The sequence below is a fragment of the Choloepus didactylus genome, chromosome 9, assembly GCF_015220235.1.
Source record: "Choloepus didactylus isolate mChoDid1 chromosome 9, mChoDid1.pri, whole genome shotgun sequence".
NCBI classification, from domain to species: Eukaryota; Metazoa; Chordata; class Mammalia; order Pilosa; family Megalonychidae; genus Choloepus; species Choloepus didactylus.
Window position 1 is genome coordinate 12,863,134 of NC_051315.1, and position 20,959 is coordinate 12,884,092.

At 49.6% G+C, this 20,959-nt stretch overlaps 1 protein-coding gene across 5 annotated transcripts in view; it reads left to right on the top strand.

Moving 5' to 3' along the window:
* TFCP2L1 (transcription factor CP2 like 1) overlaps nucleotides 1-11,717 on the top strand; it is a 57,329-nt gene extending 45,612 nt beyond the window's left edge. For 3 of the 5 annotated variants that reach the window (XM_037849632.1, XM_037849634.1, XM_037849635.1), the window contains 2 exons: nucleotides 3,351-3,402; nucleotides 4,359-11,717. In XM_037849632.1, coding sequence (XP_037705560.1) covers nucleotides 3,351-3,402; nucleotides 4,359-4,405 — 99 coding nt within the window. In that variant the 3' untranslated portion in view covers nucleotides 4,406-11,717. The remainder of the gene's footprint in view (nucleotides 1-3,350; nucleotides 3,403-4,358) is intronic. The other 2 variants (XR_005218809.1, XR_005218810.1) reach the window with 2 other exon arrangements.
* The last annotated feature ends 9,242 nt before the right edge of the window (nucleotides 11,718-20,959 follow it).

The window sequence follows — 20,959 nt, forward strand, 5'->3', positions numbered from 1 at the left end:
CCAGGAGCCCGAGCTCCATCCCTGCCCTCAGGGAGCTGAGGGCTGCAGAATTCAGGAGGAGGGTGCTCCCTGGGATGGGAGAGGCCTTCGGGGAGAGGCAGATGGATGGGGTGGTGGGTGGTGGAGAGTGGGTGACTGGTGGGAAGGAGAGCAGAGGTGTCTGCCAAATGGTGACAGTGCCATGGTCTATAGTATTGAGTGCCAGCATGTATCAAGTGCTTACTGTGACAGTCTCCTATGCCATGTCACAGATTGGAAACTGAGGCACAGTGAGGCTGAGTGATTGCCCCAGGTGGCACAGCTGGGAAGGGGTGGAGCTGTGGTGGGAGCCTCTGAGCCTCCAGGATAGTCACCCTCTCCTGAAATGAAGCCCCTCAAAGCAGAGCTGTGCTGATGGGAGGAGGGGGAGGGGGCCTGAGCCCCCAGCATAGCTCTCCCCTCCCCACTGCAGATCTGGAACTCTGACAGCCTCCATGTGGGTAGAGGATTATAGTGGAAACTGGGTACAAGGATAGTGGCTAGGAGAAGAGAAAGTGTGGGTTTGTTGTCCCCACCCTGTATGTCATACCTCCTAGTAGCTGAGTGATTTTGGGCTTATCCTCTCTGAGCCTCAGTTTCCCCATAGGGGAAATGGGGACAATTTTACCCACAGGTAGGCATGCGGTGTAGTAAGATAAAATGAGAACAGGGAGTCAGGTCCCAGGTGACACTGAATCACCGATGGCTGTTGTCATTGGCCGTGTCCTCTCAGGGCACCTGTTATTCTGGGAGCATGTGGTGGACAGATCTTATTAGGTTTTAGTATGAGACTTTGGTGATGTAAGGCTATTTATTAAGGTCTGTTTATTTCCTAAGTGGTCATCATTAATAACAGTCCTCTTATAATTGTCGGAGCCCTTTGATGTCCCTCATTTCACAGTTCATCTCTGTCCCGGAGCTTGTCAGGGTGGCTTTTTTCTCCTCTTATATTAAAAACTAATTCATAACCGCTATAAAAAGTCAAGCAATATAGAACAGCAGTAGGCAAATGTGAAAGACCCTTCCCTTCATCACTCTCTGTTCCTCGCGGACCTTATACTAAGTTTGGCATATATCCTGCCGGTTCACTTTTTGTGTATGTGTGTGTACATGAGTGTGTGTGCACGTGCGGGTCTTTAACACACAACAAAGATCAGGAAGATCAGGCCGTAAGGTTTTCTGCAACTTGCTATTTTTGTCACCAAATAGAGAATTCTTTCCAGGTCATTGTGTTCCATTCAAATGTACCTGTTTTTTTTTTTAACTCCCATTTTAAAAACAGATAAGGAAAATGAAGCCCCAGATTCCTGCCCTGAGCATATTTTAGAATAGCCAGGAAGGTTTAAATGCCCTGAGCCGTGGCAGTTGGAGCTGGGACAGAAGACTTGCCACTTAGCTTCTTTTTACAAAGGCAAGATCCTAGCATGTGGGGAGCCCCTGCAATTTCCCGGGTGTCTGAAGGAAGTTACTTCCGGAGCTTGCCCGTGTGCCCTGAAGTTTAAGGGAGTGAAGCAGAGAATGGAGCTCAAATGCTGCCTCGTCTTAAGGAGGCGATTCTTATTTCCCGAAGTCGCCTTGCCTCTTAACCCTGAATCAGTTGGAAACCTTTGGTTCTTAATGGCTCGGAGCCCTGGAGGCAGCCTGGCCAGGTGCAGAGCCGGCTCCTGGGGTGCAAGGGCACGTCATTAAACAAGGGAGTTACTGATTAAGCCCGGCTCCAGCGTCTGGGCTCGAGCAAGCCACAGCACCGAGTCAATGTTCTTCACGCATCACAGGGTCTTGCAGGGAGGAGGGTGGGGGTATGGGGGATGTTTGCAAGATTTGGGGCAATAAGCCAGTGCAGGCAATAAAATTGGGGTTGCATTTTTAAATATGGATAGAGGTTTTGCTGATGTGCTGGCTTGTGTGTGTGTATGTTGCATATATTTTTAATGTTCCTTATATTGTGAGCTGTAGCATGCATATGCAAGAGAGTACGTAAAACTGAATTGTACATTTTGAAGAATTTTTAAATACACATATGTTTGCACTCAGGTTAGGAAGTAGGATATTATCTAGCCCATTAGAAGCCCCTTTGTAAGTTAAATCAAATCTACCCACTCCACCTCCACTAAATCATATCCTACCCACCCCATCTCCAAGTAACCTGCCCTAGCCTGAATTTTGTGTTTATAATTCCATGTTTGTCCTTCTCCTCTCAACTTGTGTGTGTGCATAATTTATGTGCACACCCACACATACATATGCATACATGTATGTGTATGTATGTACGTGTATATATCCCTAAACAATATATTCTTCCGTTTTGTTTATCTTGAAGCTTCATAGAAATGGAATAATAGAATGTATTCTTCTGTGACTTTCTTCCACATTAGCCTTTTAAGATTTTTTGCACTTGGAGGTTATTGTCACTGCTGAATAGCCTAGTGTGATTAGATCACGATTTATTCCCGCTTTCTTATTGCCTGACATTGGGGGAGTTTCCAGCTTGCCACGATTGCGGATGGTGCTTTCTTTGCATTCTGCAGCGTGTCTTTATGTGCACACACGCAGGAGTTTCTCGGGGTTTGTGCTGTGTAGGAGGATTGAGTGTGTGCTTCCTTATCAGGTCACAGAAACAGTTCTACAACGTGTATAGATGAGTCACACTCCCACCAGCTGTGGAAGCCAGTTCCCACTGCCCTATGCCCTCCTCCGGGATGGTATTGTCCAATTGAAAAGTTTTGCCGGTTAAATTTTTATAGTACAGACAGTCCCATTTTACAGATAGGGCTGTGGAGACAGGAGGGAAAAAGGCTGATGTGTCCAAGATAGCTGTATAGTTAAAATCGGAACTCGGGTAATTGTTAGATTCCTGCCACCTTTGTAGATCTATAAAGTGTGTTTATATTCTGTCCTCTCAGAATCTGAAATGCAGATCCTACTAATTACCAAGGTATTTTGTGGGTTTTTTTTTTTTTTTCGCATTTAGTATTATACCTGTTGCTATGATACACATAAACGCGGTCCTGTAATAGGTCCCTCTTACCCATCAGAGGATGCAGTAAATAGGAAAAAGCAGAACTAAAAACAAATAAAACCCCCCACCACCCATAGTCCCAGATTAAATGTTAATATCTTGATTCCCTTCCAGGCTTCTTTCTTTCTCTGATCAGTTTTTTGTTACCTAGACTCGCAGTGTGTTGCACATTTATTTGTATCAGCCCTTTCTCAGTGGATCTGGTGATGTGAGCATGCTCCTGCATCTTCCGACAGCTTGGAGGGGCCATGCTCCGTGTTTCATCGTATGACCTCATTGTTCAGGGCACGGGTTTTCTCTCTTTACCTTTCAGATGGTGCAGAATTTCCAAGATGAATCTTGCTTTATTCTCAGTACATTAAAAGGTAAAGTCCTGCCTCCCCTCTCTCCGCGTTCTCTCTGTTTTTTTCTTCCATTTTCATTTAATTGGACCCTGGCCGTGTCCCTCAGGGTAAAGGAATGAGGGAACACCCCACTGGGTGCAGGGGGCCTGCCTGCTTGCGTGGTGGGGCCCCTCGAGAGAAAGCTTACCAGGGGATGTATTCTAGCAAAAAAGAAAACTCAAAACTTCCTGGAAAACCCAGCCCTAGAAATGGTAGAACTTAGTGACATTAGCTCCAAAGGCATACCCTAAAGGGAAGTCCTGAGTAGGCAGTGTGCTCTCCCTGGGTTCACTTCCTGCCAGGTTTGAGTTTTTCTTCACTGGGGGTCTCTGAGATCAAAGGTGGCTTAGAGCAGCTGAGTCCGGGGTCAGAGGGTTGGGAACTGTGGGGATGGATGGGGCTTGGGAACTCCAGACACGCGTGCTCTGAAAGGGCCGTCAGCATGCCTGTGCTCTCTGGAAGAAAGAGCTTGTGAGCCAGGAGCACGTTTACTCGTAACAGGTGGAGAAAGGAAAGACCAGCTGTGACCTTTAAAGGGTTGTGGAGTCCATCTGAGTTAAGGCCTCTGGCCAGGTCATAGACCTTAAACCACAAACGAGACCATTCTCCCTCTTGTTTTTCTCATCCAGCCAATAAGTACCTGCAGGGGCCTTACATCCCAAGAACGTTTGTCCAAAGCCTCCGTGGACGTAGGTCCTTTCAGCCCTTGGGCTGGGGCTATGATGGAAAGGCCCAAATGTGGAAAAGAAACGACACCAGGCAGCTGCTAAAGCGTGGGTGGAGATCTCTGCTTTGGTCAGCGCACTTTGGCACTTGCAGCCTTGTTTATCTGTCAGTATTCACAATTATGGTGCCCTAATATCACATCTTCTGTGATTTCCTAATGCCGCAGCAACCAGTCTCCTTCCTGTAAAATGCCCTGCGTTTCTCTCTTGCAGCAGAGAGCAACGACGGCTACCACGTCATCCTCAAATGCGGACTCTGAGCAGAACTAGGACGTGCACCTGCCTCCAACTCCCAGCCCTCAGGACCCCCCGATGTAGAAGTTGCATCACTATTTCATGTGACCTCGCCTGGCCAGCTGAGGCTAGGAGGGACTTTGCTGGGTCCCTGACAGACAGACCATCCACCAGCTGAACCCCATGGACACACGGCCTCTGGCATGCAGAAAGCCAGCGGCTCCCCACTCCCTCCCGGCTCAGCTTTCGAACAGTTCCTTGTTCTTTTTCCTAACCCTGCCGTTCTAAAGAGGCAGATGGGGAACTGCCTTCTCCGAAACCTCTTGCCCCCTTTGTGGGAGGCTGTTGGGTATCTTGCCGCCACTTGCATAAGTTCTTTCTGACCGCTCCTTCGTCTCACCCCGAACCTTCAGCTCCTCCCTGGTAACTGGCCCCCTTGGCCAGGTGCTAACTGGACAGTGGCGATTGCCACCGAGCTGCTGTCTTTGTGTGTGTTTCCTTCTCAGGGACTTGGGCGAGTGTTTGCTTTCGATGGGTTGATGGGAGTGGGGGTTATTTCTGTGCTTCTGCCTCTTTCATCTTTACCTTGTTTCTAAGTATTTGCTCCTGCAAAGACCAGAGATGAGTTTGTATCTCTGCACTGGCCTGTGTCCATGTAGGACCCGCCATACAGATGCTGGTTCTGAGGCCCTCAGGGCAGAGAATGAGCATTTTCAGGCACCTTCTCAAAAGTAGAAAAGGGATGAGAGCAAAATGCTTCCTCTTGAGCTACTCTGGTGAAATGATATTTTCTCAATAGCTGTGGGAAAGGAGGAATCAGAAAGGAGCATTGCAATGCATCATCAGATGACCTTGACCTTCATAATACAAGCTCCTCTTGCAGTGGGCTTAGAAACCCCCGTTCGAGGAAGACCCTGGTATTATCGCTGCTACATCTGCCTAGTTCCCTGGGGACGTTGTCTTTCCTGTGGGTGCCCTCATTGAAACGTTTATCTTTTTTCATTTGGAGGAGGTACGTTTAGGGTATCTAGCCTGCCTTGGGGTGCTTAGATTACCTTTTGCAGTAGCTCAGCTACAGTGCAATTTTACCATCAGTAAGTGCGCCCAACCCAGGGCTTGGTCTTGCCTCTGGGTCCCAGGATCTGGGGATCTGTCCTGGCTCAGGGCTTCAACTCTGCTAATTTAGGGTCATCTTCCAAAGCACAGTGAGCCCCAGGACCACTGAGTAGTTTTTTTACAGGTTTTCCAAAGTAGAGCTGTTGAGAAATCGAGTGCTTGACTCAAAGATTGTCAGAACTGGGTAGTCCTTGTTTTACAGATGGGGAAACTGAGGCCCAGGTGGGCAAAGCCACCTGCCTGACATCACATAGCCATAGGGTAGTCACACAAATTTATCCTATGGTCCAGGACATTTCTGAGAGTGAAAGGGGGCTCTGCTAATAATTTTATTGGACAACAGGTGTTGTGTTACTACGTGGTGAGGACAGACCCCTGATTCTTTTTCTTTCATGTGTGTGTGTGGGGCAGGGGTAGGAATGAGAACAGCTTTATTGAGATATAATTCACATACTACACAATTCATCCATTTAAAGTGTGCAGTTCTGTGGTTTTTATATAGTCACAAAATTGTGCAACCATCACTACTAAGAACTTGAGAACATTCTTATCATCCCCCCAAAGAAATCCTGTGGCCTTTAGCAATCACCCACCTTCCCGATCCTGCCCACCCCCTTCCAACCCCCCTGGTCCAGACACCATGAATATTCTGTCTGTCTCCAAATGTGCCTGTTCTGGATATTTCGTATAAACAGACTCTTGTGTGTTTATATGAAAACACACTCAGATATGTGTGTTTATACATTGCATACATGGTAATCAGTACCTTTTGTGGTTGGCTTCTTTCACTTAGCATAATGTTTTTAAGGTTCATCCATGTTGTCACCTGCATCAGTACTTCATTCCTTTTTATTTCTGAATCATAATCCATTGTATGGATAGACTGCATTTTGTTTGTCCATTCATTAGTTGTTGGGCATTTGGGTGGTTTCGCCTTCGACTGTCGTGCATGATGCTGCTATGAACATTTGTGAACAGGATTCTGCGTGTACTATGTTTTCATTTCTCTGGGGACTATCCCTAGGAGTGGAGTTGCTGGATCATATGATTAACTTTATGTTTAACTTTTGAGGAACTGCCAGATTGTTTTCCCAAGTGGCTGCACCATTTTGCTTTCTTACCATCAGTGTAAGATTCTAGTATCTCCACATCCTTTGTCAACACTTGTTATTATCTGCTTTTTTGGCCCTAGCCATCTTAGTGGGTGTGAAGTAGTATCTCATTCTGGTTTTGATTTGTATTCCCTAATGACTAATGATGTTGAGCATCTTTTCTTGTGCTTATCAGCCATTTGTTTATCTTCTTTGGTGAGAAATCTATTTAGATCATTTGTCCATTTGTAATTAGCTCACTGTCTTTTTATAACTGAGTTGTAAATGTTCCTATATATTTTAGATACAAGACTCATATATGACTTGCAAATATATTCTCCCATTCTGTGGGTTGTTTTTTCACTTTCTTGGTAGTGTCCTTTGGAGCACAAAAATTTTTAATTTTGATGAAGTCTAGTTTTATTTTGGTTGCTTATGCTTTTGATGTCATTTCTAAGAAACCATTGCCTAATCCAAAGTCAAGAAGATTTACTCCTATGTTTTCTTCTAAGAGTTTCAGCTCTTCCGTTTTGGTGTTTGAGCTCTTTAACTTCTGTATCTATAAGTAGGGTCACTGTTGTGCATGTAATTCAGTAATCCCAGCACCATTTGTTGAGAAGACTATGCTTTCACCATGGAATTGTCTTGGCACCCTGGTTAAAGGCCCTTGATTTTTACTGACTCTGGAAAACAGGGCTGTCATTGGGAAGCTCAGCTTTGCTTACTCAGTCCTGTCTGGCTCCATCGTTCTTACAGCTGGATCCCCATTTACCCGTCTGACTGCTCCTGGGTCAGATCACCACCTGACGTTCCACAGCCTTTCTTGCTATACATTCCAGCTCCACCTACCAGTCCTGGGGAAGGATCAGGACCAGTCATTTCCTTTATTGACTAGTGAGGAAACTGAGGCACAGAGGATAAGAATAATTGGCCCAAGATCCCACAGCGCATTCGTGGCAGAACCACTAGAAACTGTTCTTCTGACTTCCAAGCTTTCGAGATGGAATCTGTGGTTGCCACACCTGAGGGATGCCATCCCCTAGGCCGAATGATGGCAGGCTGAGTTCCTGATTCTAAACAGTGTGGTGGTCTGACATTTTCATTTCTCACTTCTGAAGGGGGCCTAGTAAAGGGTGACGGCTTTGCTCTTGGTGGTGTCTTCCATCTCCGACACCCACCGTAGCCTGCTCTCCTTACCTGCTCTGGGTGGTTACAGTTAAATCTTGCAGCGTGATTCCTTCCATTTATATGTGCCTCCTGGTGCAGTTACAAAGGAACAGCAGATAATAAATACCAAAAAATAGTATGCTTCTTAATTTGGTACCAAAATGTCTCACACACACCCCTCCCCTGCCCAAATCACAGTTTGCCTTTTCTGCAGGCGTCAGAAAAGCCCAAACTGCAGGCTATAGTTTTCATTTTATTAAAGTACGCAGAAAAGCTGTAACTCTTCTGACTCCTGCCCACTGTCTTTCCTGTGAGCTCTGAGCCCGGGGGTCGGGACCAGCTGAGCTGGTTAACCCTGCTCAGAGCCATTCCCCCACCCCACGTATTCCAGGCTGTGGCTTCTCCTTGGCAGCAGCAGCTTTCCAAAGTGAGGTCCAGAGGGACGGGAAGGATGCACATGTGCTCAGCCGCCATCTTGAACCAGAGGCTGGAAACTGAGTTCTTGACTCTTAGGCCATCACGTTCCCTTGCTGGGCCGGTGTCTGTCTGGAAGGCTGTGACAAACCTTTTCCTGTTGATCACATTGCACCTTTACAATAAAAAGAACAAAGCTTTTGAATGGGGGAATGAGAGGATTTGCTGGGGTGTAGGTGGGGAGTTAGAAGTCTTAGCTTGGGGTCCTAAGCCAAGGTCAGAGGGCTCTTTGGTGACCTCAGGCCCGGTGCCTTCAGACCCTTAGGAAGCTCTGTTAACTAGAGAGAGCTGTACACGGGGCAGGTGCAGCTGGCCAAGCAGTGTGTCACAAGTTTCCAGGTCCAGCCTTGCTTCCAGGGGTGGCCTGAGTCACTTAAGCTCTGAAAATCATTAACAAGTTGATGGAAAAAGTGGAAAAGCCTCCTCTGCTGTTGTCAGTGGAACAGCGGGAGAAAGCCTGAGCTCACAGAATGGCAGGTGTGGGGGAGGTGGGGGAAAATGTTGGCCCTGCCCAAAGTGCAGAATGAGGGACAAGGACAGGGGAACAAGACCAAACCTGGGCCTCTCTGCTCTCAGTCTCCTCCCCATAAAAATAGGGCTGGGGTCCCCCAGAGTCCTTGAATCCAACAGGCGGTGGGATGTTCTCACTTCCCCCCGATGGACATCATAGGATGGGAAGGTTGTGTGTGTGCATTCTTTGTACTCTGCATCATGCCACTTTCTCTCCCACTCAGCTACTGAGTTCACTGCCATTTGGCCCAGAAGCGAGTCAGAGGGTCGTGACTTCAAGAATCAACTCCCAGAGCTGAGCTGACCCCCTGTGAGCACCTTACAGAGCAGCCACCAGTTTGCTCTTTGCACAAACGCCCTGAGGTGGGATGCAGTGCAAGCCAGGCCTGAGGCTGTGCATGTGAGTGTGTGTGCATGTGAGTGTGTGTGCGTGTACACACGGGCCCTAGCTCCTCCCTTCCGAATTTGACCTGAGCCCGGCCCCAAAGAGCACGTCAGCCGGGTGCTGTTGTTACCTGAGCCTGGACCAACCATGGCATTTGGGGAAGCAAACTCCCTCAGAAAATGGACACTACCCCCCACCACCTTTGTTTTTCATTTTTAATTGTGGGAACATGTATACAACATAAAATTTCCCATTTTAAATACTACCTTCAAGTATACAGTTCCATGCTGTTAATTGCATTCACAATGTTGTGCTCCCATCACCATTATCTATTACCCAAACTTCTCCATCACCCCAAACAAACTCCATTCTTAAGCACTGCTGTTCCCTTCGGGCTTTATGTGAGCCTCGGGGTGAGGCCTGGGGCTGGTCACCCTGGGAGGGTCAGTGCATGCGCTGCAGCCAGCAGGCTCATCCAGGGGGTGTGGCAGTGCCCCGGGACCCCCAAGGGCAAGGCCTGGACATGTGGACTTTTCCCTTGGGTTACATAGTCTGAAATTCTCAGGTTGGCCAGGAGGAAGTGCTTCTCTGTCTCTGATGTCCCCCTCCCCATTGCCCTTTGGGGAGAGAGAATCAAGGTCTCCAGGTGGCCCTGACCTGAAGGGGAGGAGGTGAAGCCCTGGGTGGGGTCTGAGGGCATTTGGGTGTTGGGTATGTCCCTTCCTGGGACCCGCCAAGGTGGATGCTCCTGAAGCCCACTTCCCGACAGAGCAAAGGCTCCTCCTGGGTGCCCTGAGGCTGGGTTTTACCTCCGCCCTTTGACGGGCAGAGCTAACCTTTGGGGCCAGTGGGGTCAGGCTGGATCCGCCTTCCCCTGGGGACCTTCTAGAGGAGACCACATGTCTTCTCCAGCCCTACCATCCGTGCTGCAGCCATACCATCCCCTCCAAGGAGACAGCGACCCTGGGGTGGGCTGCAGGGTGGCTGCCGGGGAGAGGAGAGCCTGTCATTATGGCAAGTTTTCAAACCTTCATCAGCGAGAACACTATAGCTAACCCCACAGTCCCATCACCAGCTTCCATAATTAGCAACCTATGCCCCATCTCATCGGGGGTTGCAAACTGCAGCCCGCAGGCCAAACCCAGCTCATTGCCTATTTCTGCAATGGATTTGATGGCAGGGAACGCTATCTTTGAGCCCAGTTACCGAAATGTTCTATATCCCCCCCTCAAAAAAATATTCTTAGTAGAAATTTCTTATAAGAAATTGTAGTCAATTATCATTATATTTGAATTTCATCAATAAAAATCTTGTGCACATTTTTTTTCTCTCCTACCTGCCAAGTATCCATTTTGTCCCTTGGCCCACAGAGCCTGGGAAAGGTTTGCCATTACCCTCTATAAAAACACATTCCAGACAATAAGAACTGTTTTAAATAACATAAAAGTGTTTATTTTGTTTTGAGTTCTGAAGCCAGAGAAACGTTCAGAAGAGCAGTCTTTGAATTTCCTGTCTTGTCTCTCCCTTCCCGTGGGCCCGTGAGCTGCCTTGGAAGGTTCTGGTGCTCCTGCTTGCTCTTTCAGACTCTTGAGTCCTTTGCTTCTCCCTCACCCCTTCCTGGGGACTGGTGGCCTTGGGTCTGAGTTCCTGGGCCAGGTCCCCAGGGGTCCATGTGGGGAGGGGGTTTGTGTGGGGGTCCACAGAGCCCCCCGTGCAGAGGGCGGTGGCTTCCTGACTTACCTTCCTGCCCCGGGAGGGTAAATCCCGGGCTCTTGGCCTCCCTGGGGCCCCACAAATCCCTCCCACTGCTCTGCTCTTCCAGGGATTCCACTGGGCCCTCCTACAAGCGGAGGGTGGAGCGCCTCAGGGAGAGCTTGGGGGAGCCCCCGAGCTGCCTGGCAGGGAGTGAACCCCACGTGCTTGCAGCACTTCCAGCTGGACGGCCCCCTCCCGTGGCTTGGCCCTGTGGGCCCTCGTATCTTCCCTGCACGTGAGGACCATGATGGAAATCGTGGCTGGTGCCTGACCTCGCCTGGGTATCCGTCCGTGTGCTGGGAGCTCGTTCATGGTCCAAGCTGCACCAGGATGGAAATCAGGACTGGGAAGTCAATCCCAGGGGTCTGAGTAACCCGGAGCCCCGTGGCTGCCCACACCCAGTCGCACTGTCTCATCCCGCACTGCAGTGACGATTCCCCACAGCCCTTGCTGGCGTCTGGGGGGCCTCCTCTCCAGATGGGGGAACTTCTTCATTGCTAAAGACAGAAGAGGAGGGCGTTGGTCTGTGTGCTCCCCCCACACCCCCACTGTTCCCCCCCTTGCCTGGTAATGCTTGTATTTAAAGTGATGACGTCCTCTCATGTAACTTCCTCACCCTTCTTCAGATCGGGTGATCCTTCTCTAAAGGTGGTGGGAGCCTCTATCAGGGTGGTGGGGCCCTCGGGCCAGGGCGGCGGGTGTGACCTGGGTCGTGGGAGAGGTGAGCCTTGACACTGTCATCCTGCCGTGTTGCTTTCGTACCTGAAATAAAGCCTGTTTTGCACTTGTTACTGTACCGCTGTGCAGAGAGAAATCTGTATCTGGGAGCTTGGGCTTGGGTTGAAGTGCAAGTAAAACTCATTTGTCAGAAGCCCCTGTGGTCCGGACTTGGGTCTTTGAAGTCCCTCAAGTGGGTGGGCCGGCAGTAGCCAGCGGTGGCTGTGAGGTCCCCTCCCAGGGTCTCAGGGCTACAGGTCGCCTCCAGCCAGCCACCAGCCCTCCTGAACCAGCGCCTGTCTTCCTCTCTTGTCCCTTACCCCATCTTACCTTTCCCAATCTCGTCTGCCCCCAGCCTAATATTCCAAGCACATTGGTCTGCACACTGAGTCCAGAGCTGCCAGTCCCCTGCGTCTCTGCATACTGCTGTCCCCATTTTTCCCTTCCATTTCTCATGGTCCTTCAGAGCCCAGGGGATCCCATCCCACCTTCACACGGGAAAAGTGCTCCTCTCTGTTTTCAACTTGCCTGTGTTTCTCTGAGGAGCATAGGGTGTGGGCTAGGATGGGGGACTGAGTGCCTGGGGCTAGAATCCCAATTCCCCTGATTTTGAGCAACCTGGGGGTACTCCCTGACCCTCAGTCCTCTCTTCTGTAAGGGAGGAATACCTCCTGCTGAGCAGCGCTCCTGTGAGCTCAGGCCATGAGCACAAGACTGGTCACAGAGGGAGGTGCCTGCTAACACGTGGCCTCTGGGGGAGGGACAGCTTGGTGCCCTCCCATACCCAAGAGAAGGCTAATCATAGCCAGACAAGAGTGACAAGGCAAACAGGAGGCCCGAGTAGGTGTGATCAGGTCCACCAACGTAGAGAGGCTCTACGTTGAGCCTCAGTAAAAAAAAAAAAAGTAGGTTTTTCAGTATCAATCAATACACACCCATAGATGAACAGCTTTACAAACCAATATTGCCCTCTGGGATTTGCTGTTCTTGCAAGGCCCCTGCCCCACGGGGGATGTGAAGGGCCCTGGATGGAGCCACACGCCCCGCCTCCCTGGGCAGGCCCGACCTGTGACTTGGGGACTGCTCCCTCGGCCATTACATTGAAGATTTCAGGATTAAGTTAGCAAGGATTTGAGAACATGAGAACATGCCTCAGAAGCCCCTGGAGGGCTTGTACAGCAGGTGGTTGCTCCGCCCCAACTTTCTGACTCAGCAAGTCTCAGCTGGGGCCTGTGAATCTGTATTTCTACCAGGCCCCCTGGTGTGGTGGGTGTTAGGTTTTTCAATGGGGAAGAGAAGAGACGAAAACTTGATCAAAAGGAGCTTTAATGTCCAGCCGTGTGCAGGCGGGCTGAAGCAAGATTACTCGGGTCCAAATTCTGCTTCCAGCTTTGCAACCTTGGGCAAGGTTACTTTACTTTTCTGTGCCTTGGTTTCCTCATCCATAAAACTGGAGTAACAAAGATGCCTGCCTCGTACGCTTACTCTATGGGTTCAGTGCGGTTGATTTATTTAGAGACTGGGCTGGACCTGGCACAGGGCCAGCCACAGAGCAAGAGGCTTTTGGTCACAGTTTGCAGTTCGCTGGTCTGGAGTGGCCCTGGGTAGTGGCACGTTTGTAGCCTCTACTGAGACCCAAGTCCTACAGCCGGGTTCCCAGATGGAGCATTCGTGTTCATCAGAATTAGAGAGCTTTGAAGACAGGGTCTTGAGTACCACCCGCAGAGCCTATGATTTGATGGGTGGGGATGGGGCCCAAGAATTTGCATTTCTAACACGTTCCCAGGGAGGCTGCTCCTGCTGCGTGGGGGGTCCCCCCGGGAATCCCTGGCCTCAAAGAGCACTGTTCTCCCTCATGAAGCATCCAAGAAGGGAAATGAGTCACCCAAGATGTAGACCCAGGCATGCACCAAGGGGGATGGGGGAGGGGTTGGGTTGCTGGGTGGTAGGGCAGCTGAGGAGTGGGAGGACTACAGAAGTCACCAGCCCCCAGCCCAGCCTCTCCAGGGTATCATCTGGGGAGACCTGGCCCATGGGCTCCAGATTCCACTGTGACTGTGTCATGAATATGACTCACGAGGAACAAACCCCCAGGAGCCTGAGGGAATCAGCTGAGGGCCAGGCCTGTGGGTGGGAGGAAATCAGCCTGTAAGGCTGGGGGTGGGGGAGTTGGGTTCATTGCAGTCTGGGGACCCTAAAAGATGCAAAGTGGAGATCCCAAAGGAGCAGTGTCTGGGCCAGTTCTGGCTGAGCAGCTACCTGGAGCAGAGCTGGTTTTCTCTGCGTCCTTCCCAGGCCTCTGCACACCTCCCAAACCCCAGCTCCCCACCTCCACCCCCAACTGCCATCCTTCAGCCCTCTGTCCTCAATTGTTCTCTCACTGGGAAGGGCAGGCTCTGGGGCTTCCATTCTGCAGACTCGGGCACTGAGGCCCTCCTTGGAGAGGGCACCTCCAGCCTGCCAGGTTGAGCCTGCCTGCCAGGGGCGAAGCCGGAAGTAGATAGCCCCAGGGCAAGCCCCCAGATGAACATGCCTTCCGGGAATGGCTGCACCCCCTTGGCTGCTCCCACCCCTCCCACAGCCCATAGCTTCACCCCTGGAAGAGTCCTGGTGGCTGGGAGGCTCCCAGAGCTTAGCCGTGTTGAATATTAACCCGCCTTGATTGGGTGGATCAATATTTAAACTCAATTACAAGGGAAAGGGGTTATCTGGAGATGGCTTAAGAAGCAGCAGCAGCTATTGGAATATCTGATAGCCCCGGGGGCGCTGACAAGGAGCAGGGAAGGGGCTGAGCCCTAGACACGTGTCCAGCGGGGGAAAGGGGGCTGGAGGAAAGCCAGCCTGTCCTCCTGCCCTCCCTCCTTCCTCCCCCCTCCTTCCCTTCTTCTCTCCTTTCTCTTTCCCTCCCTCTCACCCTGCCTTCCCTCCTTCTCTCCACAGGGCTGGGCCAGACACACAGCCCAGGTCCAGGGAGGGCAGAGGCAGACAGAGGGCACCTTCCCTCCCTTCCCCTCAGTCCAGCCACTCTTGTTCGCCTCAGAAGTGGACCCAGCTCTTCCTGTCCCCGACAGATTCCCACAGCCCCCCAGTCCCTGCTTTCCCCCCGGGAGCTTCCTGAGCACCCATGGGCTTCTTGGCCGGGGCTGAAATTGTCCACGTGTCTGTTTGCCTCTCCCACTGGGCGGAGCCCCTCGAGGACAGAGTCTGGTCACTCGATCACTGCACCGCTGGACCCAGCCCAGGGCCGGGCAGGGAGCAGCCTCTGGGACTGTTTGCTGAATGAGTAAAAGGGAGCAATAAGGTGATTGGCAAGTGACGGGGTGGGGCCCGAAGGCCCCCAGAAGGGAGTGCCTGCGCGGGGTGGGGAGCAAGCCCGGTTGCCCCAACAGGGCTTCAGTTTAGTTTACCTGTTCAGAGCTCGGAGAATAGGAACAGAGGACAGGCGAAGCTGGCTTAGAAAGGAGAGAGTTGGGATTTGGGGTGGGCCATAATGGTGAGTCAGTGGGAGGGGGCCTCGGAGAGACCCCAGACCAGGTGTCTATGTGCCTGATGGACTTTGTTATCCCACCCAATCTCACAACCACCTATTGAGGCAGGTGTTACAGTCCCCATGCAGCCGATGAGGAGACTGAGGGTCAGAGAGGCCGAAAAGCATATGCAATGACACACAGCTAGTATGGGGAAGAGAAGGCTTCTGACCCGAGTCTCTTGGCTCCAAAGACAGACATCTTCCCAGGGTTCCATGGGCAGTGGGGGCCGTGGTGCGGAGGGTGTACATCCTTAGCTGCCCTGAGCTGGGAAGGAGGACGTGGGATGGGCTGGATAGTTTGTGGGATGCCCCCACCACCACCTCCACACATGCATATACCAGTCCTTGATATCCTAAGGGTCTGCTTCAGCCCCTTGGGGACAGGCTAGGTACCCTGCTCATCCCCTCCCACCTCCGCCATGTCCCAGCTGTGCCCTTGACTTCGGAGAATGGGGAGAAGGGAGAGCTAAGAGGTACCTCCTCCCTCCTAACACAGCACCAAGTCCCCACATCCCCCTGCCTCCTGGGACAGTGAAGGTGGAGGTGGGGAGTGAGCTTGGTAAGTCTTCAGCTCCAGTCCAGACCAAGTCAGGGGTCCCAGGTCCCGGATCCATCAGCAGACCTCGAATGGGGATGTGCCCTCTAACTGCAGCGCCCTCGGTTGCCCCTGCTGCTGACCTTCAGAATGTGTGGCCTGTGCCTGGGTCCCCAGCAGCTCTTCCCCTGGGTCCCATGGCCTTCTGACGTCCTGGCTCCAGCACCCCACCTCCCCCAGGGAGCTCTGCTCACCTCCGGGCTGCAGAGAGTGAAGCTTTTCCTCACCTCTTCCGTCCTTTATTGCTGATGCACCAATGAAATCATCTCATCGTTTCACTCCTTGTGGCTTACTTCATTTGTTCCTTCCATTCATTCATTCACTCTTGGGGAAAAAAAATGGTTGAGTTTAAGAACAGGAGCTCAGAATTCTGAAGGGCCTTGGAAGAGGAGCCTGGCTTTGACCCCCCCACAGGCTGCGTGCTATTTAATCTCCCTAAATACCAAGTCCCTTTTTTTAAAAATCATTTTTTAAATTTCAGTTTTATTGAGATATATTCACATACCATACAATCAGCTGTTCACAGTACCATCATATAGTTGTGCATTCATCACCCCAATCTATTTTTTGCACATTTTCCTTATATCAGAAAGAGTCAGAATAAGAATAAAAAATAAAAATAAAAAAGAACACCCAAATCATCCCCCACAACCCACCCTATTTTTCATTTAGTTTTAGTCCCCATTTTTCTACTCATCCATCCATACACTGGATAAAAGGAATGCGATCCAGAAGGTTTTTTTTTTTAATTCATTTTTATTGTGATATATTCACATATCATGCAGTCATACAAAGTGTACCTTCAATTGTTCACAGTATCATTACATAGTGTGCATTCATCACCAAAATTAATTTTTGAACATTTTCATTACCACACACAAAAAAATAATAAGAATAAAAATTAAAGTGAAAAAGAACAATTAAAGTAAAGAAGAATACTGGGTGCCCTTTTTTTTTTTGCCCCCATTTTTCTACTCATCCATCCATACACTGGACAAAGGGGAGTGTGGTCCATATGTCACCCCTCATAAGCTACATTTTTATACAATCATCTTCAAGATTCATGGGTTCTGGGTTGTAGTTGGATAATTTCAGGTATTTACTGCTAGCTATTCCAATTCATTAGAACCTAAAAAGGGGTGTCTGTATTGTGTGTAAGAGTGCCCACCAGAGTGACCTCTCGGCTCCTTTTGGAATCTCTCTGCCACTGAAGCTTATTTCATTTCCTTTCACATCCCCCTTTTGGTCAAGAAGATGTTCTCCATCCCATGATGCCGGGTCTAGATTCCTCCCCGGGAGTCATATTCCACGTTGCCAGGGAGATTCACTCCCCTGGGTGTCTGATCCCACGTAGGGGGGAGAGCAGTGAGTTCACCCACCGAGTTGGCTTAGGTAGAGAGAGAGGGCCACATCTGAGCAACAAAGAGGTACTCAGGGGGAGACTCTTAGGCACAATTATAAGCAGGTTTAGCCTCTCCTTTGCAGCAACAGGCTTCATAGGGGCAAGCCCCAAGATAGAGGGCTCAGCATGTCAAGCCGTCAGTCCCCAATGTTTGTGAGAACATCAGCAACAATCCAGGTGAGGAAGTCCAACACCTCTGCATCCTCCCCCAGTTTCTCAGGGGGGCCCCGAATACGTATTTATATTCTCCAGCCAAAGTACTTTGGGATGTGTTGTTATTTCACTCTAACATGTACAGACCTACCATAGCTCACTTTCTATTCAAAGTTCCATGTAATGGTGGTGTTTGAACAAACTGACTATAGAAATTATATTGTTTAGAAAATATAGATCCTACACCAAATAGACACTTCTTCTCTTGGTCTCACATGGAAGTTGAAGTTTTAACACACAGTCAGTTTCAACCTTTACCCTTTGGCCTGATTTGCCCTAGTCTCAACCAGATCTGCTTTATTCATATCTCTAATTGAAGTCTGGGGTCTTTTTCAGCTTTTCTTTTTTTTTAATAACAGTTGCTGTATGCATTAATACTGACATTCATTATCTGCCAAGCCAAGTCCCTTTTTATGTAATACCTACTTCAGACAAGTACTGTGATGGTCAATAAGTCTATAAATATTCAAGCGAACAGACAGCTTTCCATGTGTGTGTCGGAAGGATGTTTCCAGGCTGTCTGGGGGCCACCTGTCTTGGCAAGCCCTGTGATGACAACCTTGGCTCTCTGGCCACCCACTGCTTGCAGGACTGGCCCAGGAAAATGACCTCCAGGGAGCAGTGTCGTAGCCGAGTGAGCCAACGCAGGCCCTGTCCTCCCACCTGGAACATTCTGGGCTCTGCAGGGGGCTCTGTCAGCATCTCCTCGGCTTTGTCCTGACTCTCCAGCCTCCCTGCCTTGGCCCAAGTGTCCGTTTGGACACTCGCTGCCCCTCTGTGCCCCGATGGGAGTGGTCTCCATGTCCTGAAACTGACCTGGCTCTGAGAAAGGGGTCAGGATGTGCATGCTCAGAGTATTATTTTATTTGTCCCTAGTGACGTAAGAGTTTGAAGAATGGGTCTGGAGACCAGAAAACTGAACCGTCTTTAAAGTGTTCAAAAGGGAATAACACCAAAAAGAAGACTTCCAGGAATATAAAACAGTGCCACTATGATCATACTCATTGGAAAAAAAATCACGTTGGGGGATAATCCTGAGAAGAATTAATTAAAATATCCTCACATTGGGGCCATATTAGCCAGGTAAGTAATGCTGGATGTGGGAAAACAGCCTTGGAACGTTAGTGGCTGAACACAAGAGAGGTTCATTTTGCCTTCATGTCCCAGGCCAGTGTGGGCTGCTAGGGACGGGCTCCATGAGGTCCTCCAGGGGCTCTGGTTGCCACCCTCCTCCCTGCTTTAGGAAGGAGGAAAGCGAAGCCTGGAGAGGTTCCTTGACTTGCCCAAGATAAGATTTAAACCCAGGTGGTCTGACACGAGCTTGGGCAGTAAATCATGACCACAACTCAAGGCTGCCTCTTAGGACACAAGCTCAAAATAAAAGCGGGGGAGTCAAAAGTGGGTTCATCTTAGATAGATAGAATGATATAACAAATGTGGCAAAATGCTACAAGTTGGTAAATATGGGTATATGGGTATCTGGGTGGGGGGCGGTATGTTGGAGTTCTACGTGCTGTTTTTGTGTTTTTCCAACTTCTGTAGGTTTGATGTGAGTTCCAAAATAAAATGTTTTTGTATTTTTAAAGGTGGGCTGATCTTTAGAGTTCCTACATCAATATTCATTCATTCATCCATCCATCCATTCGTTCTTTTTTTAATCCAACAGTCATTCTGAGCCATTTGTGTATGTGCAAGGAAGGCCTTGGGCTGTGTGTTTGTGGGAGACAGGGGGAGGAGGTATGGGGTGTGGGATGCAGGAGTAAAGGGGTTGACTGTAGGCACACACCTCTTCCAGACCCTTCCCCTCCCCTCTACTTGACTCCCAAACCTAAGAGTGTGCACCTGCGCCTTTAAGACAGAAAGTGCCTTGTTGTTGGAAAGACACAAAAGCCCTGCAGGTTTCCAATGCCCCAACACGGGTGTCTGTATACAAAACAGAGGCCAGGCCTGAGGCTGGGGAGGTGCACACAGAGGACACACTGTGCGGCAGTGCCGAGGGGCTCCCAGGGCTTGTTTTCAGTCCTGGAAGTTTGGCGCCCCAGTGGACGGAGATGACATGGGGCAGGACCTGCCCCACATGACACAGCTGCGGCATTGTGCGGCTCAACTGGCGCCAGACCCCAGATCTCAGTCCTGCAGAGTCAGCAATGCCAGGAACCCTGGACCTCACCAGGCCGGTGGTGTTCAAACTCAGCCCCACCCCCACCCCACCCCAACTTTCATGAAAGGAAATAATATGTGGCAGCATATTTTTTTTTATTATGAACTTTAACATAATACATAATAGTGATAACTTTCAAAGCACAACTTAATAAGTAGTTAGAGAGCAAATTTCAAAGAATGTCATGGAACATAGTTCCACAACTTCAGCCATTTCCATTATTGTAAAATATATCATACATATAAAAAGGTGTTAATTTTTGATGTACAGCTGGACAAGCAGTCATATAGGTAATTTCAAAAATTGTTATGGGTTATGGTTCCACAGTCTCAGTTCTTTCCCCATTATGCAATATAAGCTATATACAGAAAGGTGAAGACTTTCAAAGTACAAATCAATGAGTAGCTACAGGGCAAATTTTAAAGGATGTCATAGGCTACAGTTACACCATGTTATTTACCAACTTGCAGCTATTCCAACACCCCAGCATCTAAATATATATATATTTATATTTGTACATTTATATATTTATATAAAGTTCCACTATTCATAGACCTTTGTTAAATCTTATCTTGCTTGTTGTTACCCCTTCCTCTCACTTAATCTCTTTCTCCATCTTCAGGGGTGTCTATGCAGTGAGCACCTTAACTTGTTCATACTGAATGGAGGTGTCGACAATATGGGGAAGGGGGCTGCAACTGATTGTTGTTCTTAAAGAGGCTGTTGCCTCTGGGTTTTAGGACTTGTCTGGCATAGAAATGGTCTGGTGGATTTAAGTTTCTGAGAGATAAAATTTAGCAAGTGAATATTTATAGAATCTCAGGCAGGGACCTGAGAGGTTTTGGGGAACTACTTTTGGTAAGGGCATGGCATACTGTGGCCATTTGGGATGTCTAGCTGAAGCTTCCATAAGAGAAACCTCCAGGTTAGTCTCTTGACTCTATTTAGAATCTCTCAGCCACTGTGACCTGAGCTTGTTTTCTTTCTTCTTTCCCCATTTTGGTAAAGAAGACATTTTCAATCCCTCACTTCCAGGGCCAAGCTCATTCCTGGGAATCATGTCCCATATCTTCAAGGAGATGAATTCCCCTGGGAGTCAAGTCCTTCGTGGGGTGGAGGTTAATGAATTTATTTGCCAAGTTGGGCTTAGAGACAGGAAGGTGTGGCAGCATATTTAAAACCGAGAGAGGCCAGCACGGGGTGGGTTGGGGCTGTCGGACTTACTAGGAGTGGTCTCTGCAGACCCCCAGGCCCTGAGGAGCAGGGTTGGAGAAAGAGCTGGGCTAACCTCCTTTGTTAGTGGTGTTGGTGTTGGGGAAACCGAGGCCCACTGAAAGAAAGCAGTGTGCCTGGGGTTCCCTGGTGACCTGGTGGCCAGTGGAGGCCCAGAAGAAACCCAATTGTCCAGGTCCCCAGGCCAGGGCCCTGCCCTCAAGCACAGGCCCTGATGCAGCAGGGGCAGCCC